The sequence below is a fragment of the Helianthus annuus genome, chromosome 1 (assembly GCF_002127325.2).
Source record: "Helianthus annuus cultivar XRQ/B chromosome 1, HanXRQr2.0-SUNRISE, whole genome shotgun sequence".
In the NCBI taxonomy this organism is placed as follows: domain Eukaryota; kingdom Viridiplantae; phylum Streptophyta; class Magnoliopsida; order Asterales; family Asteraceae; genus Helianthus; species Helianthus annuus.
Window position 1 is genome coordinate 49,876,378 of NC_035433.2, and position 18,358 is coordinate 49,894,735.

Consider the following 18,358-nt stretch of genomic DNA (forward strand, 5'->3'; position numbering starts at 1 on the left):
ACTGTTATTGGAATTAAAGATTAATAAAGATTTATTTCATTTTAGTTTCATTTTGATTTTTATATTATTTGGAGTAAGTGTTGTATAATCAAACTAATCGACCGATAATCGAACTGTGAATCAACGACCGACTGTGAATGATAGGAAGTAACAACGCAATAAAGCTAGCCAATCAATAATCAAGCTAACCAAATCAATCATCAAACTCAAGTGTGGGGATTTTAGTACTTTTTATACGTGTGTGTGTGCCTTATGTGTTACTTGTGCATGTTTACTTTTATGTTAAAATGTGTGGTGAATCAATCAAATCAATCAAGACTCAAAGGTGAATCAAACTCAATGGAAATCGAACCCGAAATGGTTGTAAGGATGCTTGTATGTTAGATATAGTAGTTGAGACTAAAAGTAATTTGATTAGGAATTCTATCATTCTCAAATCATCGTTCATCGAACTCGAAATATCAAAAATCGTCGCGAAACACTCAAACCAGACAAGCCGATCGAACAGGGCAACCTGATCGAACAGGCTAGCCGATCGAACAGGCTGTTCGATCGGACAACTGCTCGATCAGGGATGCTGTTCGATCAGCTGACCCTTTCCTCTTTTGGAAGCCTATAAATAGGGCTGTCCTTGTCAAACTTTCCACTTTTGGAAAAGCTCTGACCGACCAGCCTCTTATTCTCACTAAATCTCAGATTTCTCTCAAACCGGTAAGTATTTTGCTCTAATCCTTGTACGTTTTTGTTCATTAATCGATTCTCCATCTTTCTATCTTTCAAAACTTGGATTTCATCCATGAAATCACCAAGATCTAGGTGTTCTTGAGTGATGTCATCAAGTGTTCTTCAAGAACACTAAGTTTTGACATCATTCCACCATGAATAGCTTAGATCTAACCGATTTCCACATAAATAACCTAAAATCTTTCAAAGATCTTAACATTTCACGGTGGAAAAGGATTGGAAGATGGGTTTTCATCTATCTTTCAACTCTTTTACACTCAAAAAGGTGAAAATGAGACTTGAACCGATTTACAAATCAATCTAAACAAACACATGGTTCAAGATTCGGGTTCTACCGAGAGATATACCGATCTCGGGTTAAACGTTAAACTTGGGTTCCAAACCGTCTCTGACCGAGTTTGGGTGATTCCTGCTCGAGTCAGTAGGCTAAATGGGGACTTCAGTTTTGTGGTTCAACTCGTAGTCAAAATATCTCTAAAACATCAACAATTAACGGGAATAACCAAGTGTTAAGTGAAAGGTTAACCGAATCGAGAAGCTGGCCGAACGGCTAGGCTGTTCGATCGAACAGCCCAGCCGAACGACTACGCCAGCCGATCGGCTAGGCTAACCGATCGACCAGCACTTAGTCCCACAAACTCACAAAGTGTAGTATTGACGAGGTACTGTTCGATCGACTACGCCACTCGATTGTAATCATTACTACTCGAATCATGAGATACTATACTTCAAAACACTTAGACTTTTCGAAACATTGGAATGTCATCCGATCGAGTATGCCAACCGATCGAGTGACATATTTGCAAACAATGAAGTGCTAACCGATCGGTTGGGCTAACCGATCGAACAGCTGTTCGATCGGCCGACTTGAAAGGTAGTACAAACCATCATGCACAAACACATCCTTCACATCAAAGGAAGAAACAATCCACTTGAAGGAACCAGCCGATCGAGCCAGCCGGCCGATCGAATGGATGTTCGAACGGACTTTCAAACCAATCGAACAGCCCACTCGATCGAACTGCTGTCCGATCGAATGGTCTATCCGATCCAGTTTCCTCTGTTTACTTTTTCCGCGTTACTCATCGTTGTGTTATCGAACTATCCAGGCTAACCTATTCTCAGTGCTCCCTTCAATCCACAACCAACCACTGTGAGTATACTCGATCCCTTTTTGCTTTCAGCACTTTTGGGTGTTACATACGTAATCTATCAAATTCACAAACAACACAAACTATTTGAACGCTAACCTACTTGCATGTATTACTTGTCTAAATGATTGCTGTTTATTATGTTTACACGTGGAGTGCTATCTACCTGCTTTAGCAACGTAGTACTATAGTTTGGACTCAGCACCCGTTCACACGGGGGTTGCTAAGGACAATTACCTGCATGGATTACAGTGGTAATCATGTATTGCGAACTGTCTCGGACAGTCAACTCGAAGTCGTTGGTATCGATGGTCCCATGTTGATAATTTACATGCATCGTTTGCCCTTGTGTACGTGCTTGGTTATGCGTAAACTTTCGAACTTTATATGCTATATCAAACTTGTGTACTCACCTTTACATTATATGTATTGACTTTTATTTTAACGTATGTGACAGGTGTTTAAGCTACTAGCGTGCTAGGGAAGCGAGGCAATAATAAGCTTCTAGGAGCCAGTGACCTTAGGACAGTGTCCACGTAACTGCTCCAGGGCCATAATTATCTGTAGATCTTGTACTGGCACCTGTAGTCAGTAAGATTTACAGTTAGCCGTCTAGAAGTCTTAAAACAATATTTAATTCGGTCTGTAATAACTAAGAATTTGAGTTGTCGGAACAGTTCCCATATTGTTTAGTTGATTTCTATGATAACTTGTTATTATTTGGGACACGGTATGGGACGTGTTATATAACTGAATTGTATGATAGTTGTTGTGGAAACTTCTAAACAATCTGTTTCGCTCAGTGCCGCGCCCCGATGATTCCGCCATCGGTTGGGGTGTGACACTAAGTATGCTTCACAAAAGAAGGTTCAAAGGTTACACCTACCTATCTTGCAATGCTCAACTGTTGAACGTGTATCGTTGAAACTTGATAGATCGATTTCTTTTCATGTGGGGGATTGTTGGAAATTTTGTGAAAATAACATTTTTCACAAATATAGGAAATTGATTTTTTCCTATTTTGGAATAGAAATAAATATAATAAAATGAGCGGGTTTTATGTATTTATTTGTGGGTTTGTGTTCTATGTTGGAAGAGCTTCGCAACGAACTAAACCACGTCCAAAACGGAGCTAAGATGAATGAGATATCGATGCTCAAAGTTTGGTGTTTGAAACTTAAAAGCTGAAATAAGTGGGAAAGTGGCACCTTGTCCCACATCGGATGAGAGATGAAACTTAAAGGGGTATTTAAGTGGGAACTCTCCATCCTTATTGTTTCATGGAAGCACTCACTAGTGTACTCGCGAAGGGTGCGGAGCACCCTAACCCTAACTCGCACTCGCACACGCGCGCGCGCGCGTGGCGTAGGCGATGAGGCGCAATGTGGCGCTTTGATGGCGCACTTTGCACTTCGCACGCTCGCATCGCCGCGAGCCGCCTTTGTATTTTTGACCGCGCGCGCGTGGTGGAGCACAAGGGTTGCAAGGACCAAGTGGTAGGTAATGTGGCGCATGACGTGGCAGTCATGCGCATATGCGCGCGAGCGAGTACACATGAGCGTGCGGTTGCGCGCATGGTGCATGGGCCTGATGTGACGTGTGCGGCGCACCAAGTGAGCCAAAACGGCGCGACTGTGTGGCGTGCTCGTAGAGGCTCACAAGTGACGTAGCGCACGCGCGCATGGACCTGAGTGAGTATGGCGCACGCGTGCATGGCAGTGAGCCAAGTGGACGCACCGCGCATGAGGGTGCAGACCTGCGCGCGCACCAGTGTGTCTTGCGCGCGCGCGGAAGCTTCCTGCTACAGTTAATGCCAGTGCAGTTACATTCACCCATTTAATTCATTTTGAAACTGACGAAGTTAATGCGTTTGACTGAGAATTAAGTGACCGATTAAAGTGTATTAAAGACGTTTAATGCAGTTTAATTCACCCATTTAATTCATTTTTCAGTTTATTCAAGACCTGCAACTATAAATAGGAGTATCCTATTGCAGAACAGACATACCGAAAAACTTACATCTCTACAATCTTTCTCTTCAGCTATCTTCATCTTTCAAGCAGCAAGGTACACCTTCGGGTTGGAGTCAAGACCGGCAGTGCAACTGCTTGCGGCTGTTGTATCCTGGAAACAAACGTGTTCTCCTGGGAGACACGGAATTTGTTTTAAGGGACCCGTGTCTAACACGATCCTCAGTCAAGAACAATTTTTTTGTTCGAGTTTGTTGTTCTTATTTTTCATCTTTCTGTTGTATTAGTACTGTTTTTATTTTTCTTTCTGTAATTGTTTCAGTAATTCAAGTTAATAAAGATTTTATTTATTTTTGCACGAACGGATTCCTACAATCTTAAAACAAATTTTTAAAACACCGTTCGTGTAGAATCACAAACATTTTCTGTTGTGAATTCGAACCAGTTTTGAATTCATACAGTTGTGTTTTAAAAAACAGATTTTCTTCCTGTTTTGATTCAAAGCAGCGACTTTGTCAAAACAGAATCTGCTTCTACTCCTTTCTGTCGCTGAAGTTCTAAAAATCCTACTGTTGTAGTCTTCAAACTTGACCTTAGAAGCTACACGGCTGAATTTTTTGAACCTAATAATAATAAAGTAGCGTCTTTATTATTTTTAAAACAGAATTTAACTTGTTTTCTTGAAACTTTTTCAGAATGTCGACTGAAAATGTGAACACGAGCAACACTAATGTTGTCGTTGGAACCCCTGCCAACACTGTGGGAGCGTCCACAGTGGCAAATCATGCTGAACGACCCGAGAAGTTCTCGGGTCTCCACTTCAAGAGGTGGCAACAGAAGATGTTCTTCTACTTGACCACCATGAACCTTGCCAGGTTCTTGACGGAGACCGTTCCCCAACCTGCGGAAAGGGAGACCGATGCTCAGGCTCTGAGCGCGGTAGAGGCGTGGAAGCACTCGGACTTTATATGTCGAGGCTATGTTCTCAACGGTCTCTCGGATGCATTGTATAATGTGTACTATAATATCAAGACTTCCAAAGAATTATGGGAGTCCTTGGATAAAAAGTACAAAACGGAGGATGCGGGAACAAAGAAATTTGTTGTCGCCCGCTTCTTGGACTTCAAGATGGTTGATAACAAGACTGTTATGAACCAAGTCCAAGAATTACAGATTATACTTCATGACATCCACGTTGAGGGTATGGTACTCAGCGAGACGTTTCAAGTGGCAGCCATGATTGAGAAATTACCTCCTGCTTGGTTGGATTTTAAGAATTATCTTAAACACAAGCGGAAGGAAATGAAGATTGAGGAACTTGTCGTCCGTCTTCGTATAGAAGAGGACAACAGGGTGGCCCAAAAAGGCACCATTTTGCAAGCTGCGGCTAAGACAAACATGGTGGAAGTTGGGGAGTCCTCAAAGGGCAAGAAAGGCAAGGGTAAAAACAACAACAAAGGGAAAGCAAAGGTTAACAACCTTGGACCGAAAAAGGGGGCTGTGAAAAAGAAGCCTGCGCCTTTCCAAGGTACTTGTTACAACTGTAACGAGACGGGGCACCGTGCTAACCAATGCAAGAAACCGAAGCGTGAGCGTGCGCACATGGTTGATGAGGATGGTATGCCTCTGATTGCAATGATAACCGAGGAAGCGGCTTTGATTGAAGAAGTCAACGCGATGGGTGAAAACCCAAAAGGATGGTTCGTTGACACGGGTGCAACCCGCCATGTTTGTGGAGACAAGGCTCTTTTCTCTACATTCAAGGAAGCGTCGGGTGAAGAAAAGCTTTATATGGGAAATAAAGCTACCGCAAGCATCAAAGGGGAAGGCACTATCATTCTGAAGATGACGTCTGGCAAGGAGCTTACTTTGACCAACGTGCTTTATGTCCCAGAGATAAGGAAGAATCTCGTGTCGGGATGGATGCTTAACAAGTTTGGATTTCGTCTAGTGTTTGAATCGGACATTTTGTCTTGTCTAGACGTGGAATGTTTGTTGGAAAGGGCCATGCACTTAATGGAATGTTTAAAATGAATGTAATGGTTGTGAACCAAAACAAGAAAATGAATAAAAGTTCTTCTTCTACTTACATGATTGAGTCTTCTAATGTTTGGCATGGTAGACTAGGACATGTAAATTTTAATTCATTATGACGTTTAATTAAATTAAACTTGATACCAACATTCCATATCGAGTCCGATCACAAATGCGAGACATGTGTTGAATCCAAACTTACGAGATCATCGTTTAAATCGGTTGAACGAATAACCGAACCCCTTGATCTAATTCATACCGATGTGTGTCATTTAAAAGCGGTTCCCACGCGTGGAGGAAATAAGTACTTCATCATGTTTATTGATGATTGTACTAAATATTGCTACGTGTATTTACTAAAGAGTAAAGACGAAGCAATAGAAAAGTTTATCTTGTACAAAAATGAAGTTGAGAATCAACTTAAAAAGAAGATAAAAGCTTTGAGAAGCGATCGAGGAGGTGAGTATGTTGCACCTTTTGCGGATTTATGCGCAAAAAGTGGCATTGTACATGAGTGTACACCTCCTAATTCTCCACAATCAAATGGCGTTACGGAACGAAAGAACCGCACATTGAAAGAAATGATGAACGCCATGTTGATAAGCACGGGAGTGAACCGAGAAATGTGGGGGGACGCCATTCTCTCAGCCAACTATCTTTTGAACAAGATACCTTTGAAAAATAGGGACGAAACTCCATATGAGTTATGGAGAAAAAGGAAGCCTTCGTACAAATACTTGAAAGTGTGGGGGTGCCTAGCTAAGGTGATTGTACCACCTCCTAAGGCTCTTAGGATAGGACCCAAAACTGTTGATTGCATTTTCATTGGATATGCACATCAAAGTAATGCGCATCGTTTTCTTGTACATGAGTCCAAGAATCCCGATGTACATAAACACACTATCATGGAGGCAAATCCTAATATCGTCTCATATTTTGAGAATGTGTTTCCTATGTTAGGACAAACACATGCGCCTTCATCAAGAGCGGTTGATGAAGCCGGTCCAAGTTCGTCTACATGGTTAGATGAAGCAGGACCAAGTTCATCTACTAGGTTAGATGAAACTCATGAACGACCTGAGGTCGAGGAGGGTGAGCTTAGACGAAGTAAACGACAAAGGGTTGAAAAATCTTTTGGTCCAGACTTCATGAGCTACATGGTTGAGGGTGAGCCCAATACCTACCGCGAGGTGGTTACCTTCGCAGAAGGACCTCAATGGCAAGAAGCAATTAAGAATGAAATTGATTCTATATTGCAAAATCATACTTGGGAGTTAGTAGATCTTCAACCTGGTTGTAAACCACTTGGATATCGTTGGATATTCAAAAGGAAGATGAAAGCCAACGGAAGTATTGATAAATACAAGGCAAGGTTAGTGATCAAAGGATTTAGACAAAAGGAGGGTCTAGATTACTTTGATACTTACTCGCCTGTTACGCAAATAACCTCTATACGATTGGTTCTTGCAATTGCGGCTCTCAGAAATTTGGAAGGTCACCAAATGGATGTAAAGACCGCATTTCTAAATGGCGATTTAGAAGAAGAAATTTACATGGAACAACCTGAGGGTTTTTCCGCCCCTGGAAACAAGGGCAAAGTATGTAAATTGGTCAAGTCTCTGTATGGCTTGAAGCAAGCTCCAAAACAATGGCACCAAAAGTTGATCATGTCATGATTGGCAATGGTTTCAAAATAAATGAGTGCGACAAGTGTGTTTATTTTAAAGACACACCAAGAGGTTATGTGATTTTATGTCTTTATGTAGATGATATGCTTATCATTGGGAGTGATGATAACATGATCAACTCAACGAAAGACATGTTGAAAGCGAGGTTTGACATGAAAGACATAGGTCTCGCGGATGTGATTCTTGGAGTTAAAATCACAAGAACCGAAAATGGTCTTGTGTTGAGTCAATCTCACTACGTGGACAAGATCCTTGGGAAATTCAATTCGGATGATACGAGTGTAGCTCGAACTCTAATTGATAATACCCAACGCCTAAGGAAGAATAGAGGCGAGAGTGTTTCTCAGTTAGAGTACTCAAGGATCATTGGTAGTCTAATGTATCTAATGACATGTACTAGACCCGACTTAGCGTATGCTGTGAGCAGGCTAAGTAGATACACCAGTAATCCGAGCGAGGATCATTGGAAAGCTATCACGAGGGTGCTCAAATACATAAGATACACGAGAGACTATGGATTGCATTATACCCGTGATCCAGCAGTGATCGAAGGATACACTGACGCGAACTGGATATCAGATATAAAAGATCATAGATCGACAAGTGGATATGTGTTTACACTTGTTGGCGCAGCTATAGCTTGGAAGTCTTCCAAGCAAACGGTTATAGCTAGATCTACGATGGAATCCGAATTCGTCGATTTAGATAAAAGCGGGGAAGAGGCTGAATGGCTACGTCAATTTTGGAAGATATTCCAAGATGGCCAAAGCCGTTGACGGCAATCTGCATACATTGTGACAATCAGTCTGCTCTTGCTAGAGCACAAAGCATGATGTACAATGGCAGATCAAGGCATATTCGACGTAGACACAACACGGTACGACAACTTATCTCAAGGGGTGTTATCTCAGTTGACTATGTGAGGTCAAATGAGAACATTGCGGACCCGTTAACAAAAGGCTTAAGCACAGATAAGGTGTATAGGTTGTCAAGAGGAATGGGACTAAAGCCCATAGATGAAGGGAATATGAGGGAAACCTAACCTACTTGACTGGAGATCCCAAGATCTAGGTTCAATAGGCCAACTTAATCATAAACCCAAAGGGAGTCACTGTGGGGGGTGCCCCAAAATCAATAAAGGGAGTTGTATACTTCCTAGCCCATTCCAATCAGTGACATGAAGGAAAGGTTAAGCATGTTGAGGTTAAGGATTTTGAGGAAATCCAAATTAACCATGATGCTTTTAATGATTCAGAGATTCAGAGGAATCACCTGTGTTAGAGAGAAGTGGGGTCGCTTCGAATGGCTTTGTGGGGAGGCGCAAATCCTAGAGCTCTCGCAGAACCAGGAATGTGTTCCATGACCATGAACGGACACAACCATGAGGTCTTAACTCGACTAGGGAGAGTATTGTGTGAATGTATATTGTCGCCTACATAAATGGGGGATTGTTCAAGGACACCGCGTCTAGAAGACCCTAGGAGGCTAAGTATGCTTCACAAAAGAAGGTTCAAAGGTTACACCTACCTATCTTGCAATGCTCAACTGTTGAACGTGTATCGTTGAAACTTGATAGATCGATTTTTCATGTAGGGGATTGTTGGTAGGCAACGGGACGGACATATGGAATACGTATCAACTACTTACGGGTCAAGGTAAGTGCTTCTGGCACTTAATAGTTGTATGCAGGAATATAGATTTATTGTTTGCAGGTTCTTGTACTTGTATACGTAGAACATCTTGTGGTTTAATGTAGAACTTATATGAGAATATTAAAGTATGAAATGTTAAATTGGAGGCATTCATAGGAGAATACCATGGACAAGGGAATCATAACCCATGAGTATGGTAAGTATCTATATTATAGATTTGAAACTGTTTAATTGGTAAGATGAATTCAAGTCATGGGTACATGACTTGCCCAGTGATTATTATGTTTTTTTTAACTAAGGGTAGAATTTTAGATGTGTTGATAACGGTTAATCTAATAAAGGGTTGTTGACTTATTAAAAGTCAAATTAGTACGTGGCTTCCAAACCACAATCTTAATAGATGGGATGCTTTGAATTAAATAACTACATATGCACATGATTCCAAGTTGTGTACAAATATCATAACCATGATGTTTATTTAGTAAGTGGATTAGATTACAGTGGTAACTGGTTAAACTATTGTCTCAAATTATTTAACTTGGGGTAAGCAAGTGATTTGGGTCACTTGATCCACATGAATGAAGAAGATTTGGATTCTGGCTAAGTAAAGCATTAATGGAATCTTTGGATCTGCTAGAAATGAATATTAATGGTCTAATAGTTGAATGAGATTTTTATCACAGGTGGCTTGATTGTGAATTCTATTGGAGGTTGATTCACAAGTTGGAAGCGATAGTGGACTATGAAATTAAAGGAGTCGAGTTCGTTGGAAGTTTGTGAAAAATATAGATCAGAATCCACCTATTTGAGTTATCTAATATATATTATATATAGAACTCATAACGTGCATGTTGGGTTTCAGGTATAATGGGAACTAGAGGTTCGCGGACTGATGAATGGAACAAGGTTTGGTGACAAATCTGAGATCGGGTAAGCAATGTCAGTTCATCCATCCATCAGGTTATGTCGCCGGCTTAGACGGGTCATCATGTTTTAGTTGCCTTTTACGGCATTCGGTAGTTTTAAATCGTGTAAGCTTCATGAGTCAGACGTAGTGTCTTGTTTTGTTTATGTTCAAGTTTAGAGTTGTAAAATGGATTGTAAACAGGTTTTGTTACCGTAACGGTTATCCGTAATACGAACGGGTCATGCCGAAATTTTATAAAAATTGGATTGGAATATGTAAGTTTTTAAATGATGGTAACTATCAAATGAAAGTCATGACATTATAATTGTTTCTAGAAATTGAAGCTAAATACAAATGGGCCTACATTCCGCAAATCATAGTAAGATTGTTTAGAAAATTTATGGGCGTTACAAGTTGGTATCAGAGCCCTGGTTTGAGGGAATCAAGTATGAGAAGGTAAATACTTGAACTCAAACTTGTGTGCTCTTATGACAAGGAACCCGTACAATCCGAGACTCGATCAAGATCTAAGGGTAGAGGCAAAGGTAAGTATGTACTTAAGTTTGTATTTGAAGGAAACTAACAGTATGTTATGTGTAAGGTAAGCATAATTGCTTGGAGAGGATGACCCGTGAATGCGGTCTAGGACTGCCATCAAGGCACGTAACAAGATAAATTGGTCCCAGGTACGTAAATTTAACATGTGGGCGCATGAACTGGTAATGTCAAGTTAAGGAAAATTTAAAATGAAAAATAATAATAGAATGGTAATGAAGTTTTCAAAATGTCACACGTGCCGAAACCTAATTCTTCGGACATAAGGTGACGATCACACGAAGACACGAAACTAGTATGTGGATTGTGTACCTGGCCAGTACACAAGAAACATATGATGTTCGTGAGACCTTGGTAATTGTTACAGGTATGTCCGTTAGAATTAGGGAGTAGGTGGACATGAGGGTGAAAGGAAATGTAAGACTCTCAAGAAATTGAAAGTACCAAACACGAAAGAGAAGTATGAATGATATGTTAGAATCCACGAGACCGATTCGAAACATAGAAGGAATGAGAAAGTATGAATAATATGCTAGAATCCGCGAGACGGATTCGAAACAATGAAGGAATGAAAGCATGAATGATATGTTAGAATCTGCGAGACGGATTCGAAATATGAAAGAATGAAAGAATGAATGATATGTTAGAATCCGCGAGACGGATTCAAAACATAGAAGGAGTGACGAATATGAATGAGATGTTTGAATCCGTGAGACGGATTCAAAACATAGAAAGGAATGGAAAGTGGAATGTAAAGTCCGAATTCGTAAGTAAATGTGGATCGAAGAGGTAATTATTTTAAGGCAGATATTGACCAAGTTATGTTTTAAAACTTTTTACTATATATAAATATAATTATGCAAATGCATTGTGTGCAAGATGGTTAAGAGGGACAAATGAGTTATGCGGGTCAAATGGTGCTTGCCATTTGTACCCGGTATTTAATGTTTAAAATGGTCAAGTCATATATTTGTAGGTGAGCATAATGTATGGTTATGTAATGTCACAAATTGGAAGGAAATAGTCAACGCAGGGCATGGATAACGAGTCAATGGATTTGACTTGCGCCAGGTATGTATAAAGGTTATGCTTTTAATAGGATCTTTTGGCTCGACTAGAGAGTAATGTGTCAGAATAAGATAACTAATACGTATATGTAAGGATGTTTTTACAAATTAAACTTCCAAAAAGTCAAACAGAGTGAAATAAAAATTAAGAAGGCAAGTGATAGAAAAATAGAAAGAAAATTTTTGCCCCCCCTCCCCTAAATAAGTGAGTATAACCGTTGAAAACGGTTGTTGTAGCAAAATTTAGTTGGAAGAAAGAAACTTTGAAACATGTTACGTATTAGACATATTACGAAACGACTCTTGAGGGTAAGAATGAATGACGGGTTACGACTTAGACAATAACTTAAGAGTGGATGGGAAGGGTAGGTTTTGACAAGGATACTGTAATAATGTAATGCAGTCTTTACAAGTATGCATGAATGGAAAAGAAGGATGAATGTGTACTTCGATACGTCTGCGATAAGTAAGAAGTGCAAGTTTGACCTTGAAAAGTCAAACTGCAAAGGTTGATGAAATAACCAATAAAATGAAAAGACTGTATGCAAGAAATGGAATGCGATATGTTTAAAACATGTACATAAGAAATTGTGAAATAGTCATAGGCGAACAAACACCATGTGGAATGCAAATATGAAAAGTTATGTGCTAACCGTTAATTTTTACAGATACGAATGGTGAAATTATTAGTATAATGATAGTAATAAAGCTGTTGGAAGGATGCTCACGAGTGGGAGCATATTTCACGAATGAATGAGACCAAATTCTGGTACGGAAGGTACCTGTAAAGAAGCGGAACGATCCGGTTCCCAGATCACTGATCAACGCAATGAGGCGAGGTTAGTAAAATGTTTAATTCCTTATTGATAAGCAAGAATCTGTAAATTTATTGGTACGTGTGAGTGAAATAAATGGTAGGTTAATTATGGTATGGTATGAAATAATTGACTTATAATGGTCAGCCTAAGGAAGTACTTATGTCATTAAGAGGAAGATCTAAAGGCCTTGAATGAAAATTTGGACTAATTGGTTAATGCTCGTATGGTGCCCTCGCACGACATACCAGATTAGTATAATAAAGTAATGCGAATGATTAAATCTGAGGTTAGACATAAAGTTGTAAGTAGTTCAAGTGACGGTAGAAATGTAGATTAATGTCTAAACCACGTGACGAGTATGGGTAAGGGAGTATGAAAATGATAGTTATGTTAGTGTATTAATATCCAAATGTCTACAGTAATGTGTATTAGTATATGCTCACCTCCTATGAAGATATGAAAGAAATTAGGAGCAACGTTAGTAATGGAATGTAGCGGTTGCCCTAGATAAGCGGGAATGGAATAATAATAAGTATCCAGTGATAGCGTTAAATTTAAAATGAATGCAGGTAAAAAGATTGAGTAAGTAAATGGTCCAAATTATTATATGTTAACGAAAGTGCCTAGAAAGGTTAATAAAGATAGAACACCGAGTTCAAAACCACAATAAGTATTGGTAGGGAAAATGTTAGAATGTAATATTTTCTTTATTATATGAGTGAGTTTGAAATAGTATGACTCACTACAAATGGTAGATGCATGAAAGTTCAATGCCTGACTCATAGAGCGAGAACAAGATATCCACTTATGGTTGAAAATGAAACCCACCCCTTATATAAGTCGCAAGTGTTTTTGGAATGTAAAGAGCATAATGAATGAAGAGATGAATGGATTAAAGGTAGAATTGTCCAAGTAGGAATGAGCAAGGTTTCGGGGACGAAACCTCTTTTAAGGGGGGTAGACTTGTAACACCCCAAAAGTCGTATATAAAAATATGACGAAATAAGTAATTATGAATGTAATTGTCGTTAGAATGGTAAGTAGAATTATGAACATTGTTAAAGCGGTAAATAGGATTTTAACCTAAAAGAATGCATTTTGGCCATAATAATATAAACATCCAAACATGAGGGCTTAAATTGTAATGAATGGAAAGATTAAATGCAACACCCCAATTTCTAAGTCTTGACGTGCTGCATTAAGTTTCGGATTAAATCATGACAAAAATAAAATGACTTATTTATTAGAGAAGTGTTTGTCAAAAGTGTGAATGCACATTTAAAGAGACTCGTACAAAACATCTCAAGAAACGCTCGTTTTATGCAAATCTAGAAGTTTCGGGTTAAAAATGTCAAACTATTGAACTAAGAGGGACCAAGGGTGATAAGTGGCAAACTTTAATACCCTAAAACATGTTAGGGCTGCCTCCATCTCCCTCACATTGATAATTTTCGGTTTTGGGAGCTAAGGAGGAGAGAGAAGGGAGAAATCCCGTTTTTGAAGTTTATAGCAGCAAAGATCAGACGATTCCCGAAGATCTAACCGTTGGATCGAGCTCAAATTTGGATCGAGTCTTCTACACATATATATGAAGATTTTGACCGTTGGGATCGTCATTTAGAGGCTTGGAGGTCGGATATTTACTGCCCTGAACAGAACAGCTTGCTGGAAGGGTTTCCGGCGGCTGTTTGGTCTTTCCAGCAACAATAGCGATTGTTTCCAGCTGAAACAACAAGTGTTATGTTTAGATCTTGAAAATAGGGTTCCATGGACACCTGAATTACCCAGATCGGAGTCCGGATGACCAAGTTATGGGCTCGACAAGTTTGTGTCGCATTTCGTTACATGATTTTCTTACAAACCGGTTTAGGACAGCATGTCCGCAAAGGTATGACCCCGTACAAATGTTGACTCGGTAATATTAAATGTTATGAGACGTACAAATAATAACGGGGATGAAGTTCTAAACTATTTCTCGGTAACTCATTATTTGGTGGATTGAGGTAAAACCTTAGAGAGGGTGATGAAGATGGCGACATGGGTGAAAACCCATGTCCAAATCTTGGTTTAGCATGTTGCATGAGCATAACGAATATGTATTCTTGCTATTTGAATTATCTTGGAATGCATGAAACATGATTTTATGCAAGAACTAGGAAGACTATGTATAAAATACTTGTACATTGTGTTTAAATGATTTTGTGCACACTAAGTGTTAATGAAAAGCCAATTTTATCCTACTAGATGAAATTGTATGCTATCTTATGGTAATAGACATGAAATGTGATGTTGTATGATATCTCCGGATGATACTTGAATGATTACTTAACTAGAATGAAATGACGAAATTGTTCTAAGTAAAGGTAGTTGAACCTACTAGTAATGGTCTATGGCATTATGAATTATAAATTGTATGTATTCTTATGTAATCATTGGTAATTATGCATGTATGAATGTATTTAATTTAATGTATGGTGGAATGTGTACTATAACACATGTATGTGGTATATAGAACCATGTGTAGAATTTCTCAATGTATGAATAATGTAATTGATAATATGAGTTATAACGTTTGCTAATAATGACATGTAAACGTGGACATGAAAGGACAGGTACATGCCATTTTGGGCGCGAACTTGGTAGGCAACGGGACGGACATATGGAATACGTATCAACTACTTACGGGTCAAGGTAAGTGCTTCTGGCACTTAATAGTTGTATGCAGGAATATAGATTTATTGTTTGCAGGTTCTTGTACTTGTATACGTAGAACATCTTGTGGTTTAATGTAGAACTTATATGAGAATATTAAAGTATGAAATGTTAAATTGGAGGCATTCATAGGAGAATACCATGGACAAGGGAATCATAACCCATGAGTATGGTAAGTATCTATATTATAGATTTGAAACTGTTTAATTGGTAAGATGAATTCAAGTCATGGGTACATGACTTGCCCAGTGATTATTATGTTTTTTTTAACTAAGGGTAGAATTTTAGATGTGTTGATAACGGTTAATCTAATAAAGGGTTGTTGACTTATTAAAAGTCAAATTAGTACGTGGCTTCCAAACCACAATCTTAATAGATGGGATGCTTTGAATTAAATAACTACATATGCACATGATTCCAAGTTGTGTACAAATATCATAACCATGATGTTTATTTAGTAAGTGGATTAGATTACAGTGGTAACTGGTTAAACTATTGTCTCAAATTATTTAACTTGGGGTAAGCAAGTGATTTGGGTCACTTGATCCACATGAATGAAGAAGATTTGGATTCTGGCTAAGTAAAGCATTAATGGAATCTTTGGATCTGCTAGAAATGAATATTAATGGTCTAATAGTTGAATGAGATTTTTATCACAGGTGGCTTGATTGTGAATTCTATTGGAGGTTGATTCACAAGTTGGAAGCGATAGTGGACTATGAAATTAAAGGAGTCGAGTTCGTTGGAAGTTTGTGAAAAATATAGATCAGAATCCACCTATTTGAGTTATCTAATATATATTATATATAGAACTCATAACGTGCATGTTGGGTTTCAGGTATAATGGGAACTAGAGGTTCGCGGACTGATGAATGGAACAAGGTTTGGTGACAAATCTGAGATCGGGTAAGCAATGTCAGTTCATCCATCCATCAGGTTATGTCGCCGGCTTAGACGGGTCATCATGTTTTAGTTGCCTTTTACGGCATTCGGTAGTTTTAAATCGTGTAAGCTTCATGAGTCAGACGTAGTGTCTTGTTTTGTTTATGTTCAAGTTTAGAGTTGTAAAATGGATTGTAAACAGGTTTTGTTACCGTAACGGTTATCCGTAATACGAACGGGTCATGCCGAAATTTTATAAAAATTGGATTGGAATATGTAAGTTTTTAAATGATGGTAACTATCAAATGAAAGTCATGACATTATAATTGTTTCTAGAAATTGAAGCTAAATACAAATGGGCCTACATTCCGCAAATCATAGTAAGATTGTTTAGAAAATTTATGGGCGTTACAAGTTGGTATCAGAGCCCTGGTTTGAGGGAATCAAGTATGAGAAGGTAAATACTTGAACTCAAACTTGTGTGCTCTTATGACAAGGAACCCGTACAATCCGAGACTCGATCAAGATCTAAGGGTAGAGGCAAAGGTAAGTATGTACTTAAGTTTGTATTTGAAGGAAACTAACAGTATGTTATGTGTAAGGTAAGCATAATTGCTTGGAGAGGATGACCCGTGAATGCGGTCTAGGACTGCCATCAAGGCACGTAACAAGATAAATTGGTCCCAGGTACGTAAATTTAACATGTGGGCGCATGAACTGGTAATGTCAAGTTAAGGAAAATTTAAAATGAAAAATAATAATAGAATGGTAATGAAGTTTTCAAAATGTCACACGTGCCGAAACCTAATTCTTCGGACATAAGGTGACGATCACACGAAGACACGAAACTAGTATGTGGATTGTGTACCTGGCCAGTACACAAGAAACATATGATGTTCGTGAGACCTTGGTAATTGTTACAGGTATGTCCGTTAGAATTAGGGAGTAGGTGGACATGAGGGTGAAAGGAAATGTAAGACTCTCAAGAAATTGAAAGTACCAAACACGAAAGAGAAGTATGAATGATATGTTAGAATCCACGAGACCGATTCGAAACATAGAAGGAATGAGAAAGTATGAATAATATGCTAGAATCCGCGAGACGGATTCGAAACAATGAAGGAATGAAAGCATGAATGATATGTTAGAATCTGCGAGACGGATTCGAAATATGAAAGAATGAAAGAATGAATGATATGTTAGAATCCGCGAGACGGATTCAAAACATAGAAGGAGTGACGAATATGAATGAGATGTTTGAATCCGTGAGACGGATTCAAAACATAGAAAGGAATGGAAAGTGGAATGTAAAGTCCGAATTCGTAAGTAAATGTGGATCGAAGAGGTAATTATTTTAAGGCAGATATTGACCAAGTTATGTTTTAAAACTTTTTACTATATATAAATATAATTATGCAAATGCATTGTGTGCAAGATGGTTAAGAGGGACAAATGAGTTATGCGGGTCAAATGGTGCTTGCCATTTGTACCCGGTATTTAATGTTTAAAATGGTCAAGTCATATATTTGTAGGTGAGCATAATGTATGGTTATGTAATGTCACAAATTGGAAGGAAATAGTCAACGCAGGGCATGGATAACGAGTCAATGGATTTGACTTGCGCCAGGTATGTATAAAGGTTATGCTTTTAATAGGATCTTTTGGCTCGACTAGAGAGTAATGTGTCAGAATAAGATAACTAATACGTATATGTAAGGATGTTTTTACAAATTAAACTTCCAAAAAGTCAAACAGAGTGAAATAAAAATTAAGAAGGCAAGTGATAGAAAAATAGAAAGAAAATTTTTGCCCCCCCTCCCCTAAATAAGTGAGTATAACCGTTGAAAACGGTTGTTGTAGCAAAATTTAGTTGGAAGAAAGAAACTTTGAAACATGTTACGTATTAGACATATTACGAAACGACTCTTGAGGGTAAGAATGAATGACGGGTTACGACTTAGACAATAACTTAAGAGTGGATGGGAAGGGTAGGTTTTGACAAGGATACTGTAATAATGTAATGCAGTCTTTACAAGTATGCATGAATGGAAAAGAAGGATGAATGTGTACTTCGATACGTCTGCGATAAGTAAGAAGTGCAAGTTTGACCTTGAAAAGTCAAACTGCAAAGGTTGATGAAATAACCAATAAAATGAAAAGACTGTATGCAAGAAATGG

General features: G+C 38.7%; 1 protein-coding gene across 2 annotated transcripts; it reads left to right on the forward strand.

Moving 5' to 3' along the window:
• The first annotated feature begins 9,441 nt into the window (after positions 1-9,441).
• LOC110907974 lies at positions 9,442-16,453 on the forward strand. Of its 2 annotated transcripts, XM_022152888.2 has the most exons (4): positions 12,660-14,474; positions 15,199-15,277; positions 15,958-16,046; positions 16,137-16,453. In XM_022152888.2, the coding sequence occupies exons 1-4, from the start codon at positions 14,387-14,389 to the stop codon at positions 16,187-16,189; spliced, it is 309 nt and encodes a 102-aa protein (XP_022008580.1). In that variant the 5' UTR covers positions 12,660-14,386; the 3' UTR covers positions 16,190-16,453. The 2 variants fall into 2 exon arrangements, 1 of the variants encoding a protein (XP_022008580.1); XR_004866615.1 differs by lacking the exons at positions 12,660-14,474; positions 15,958-16,046; positions 16,137-16,453 and adding exons at positions 9,442-12,344; positions 12,437-12,607 and having other exon boundaries at positions 15,199-15,424.
• Positions 16,454-18,358: the final 1,905 nt, after the last annotated feature.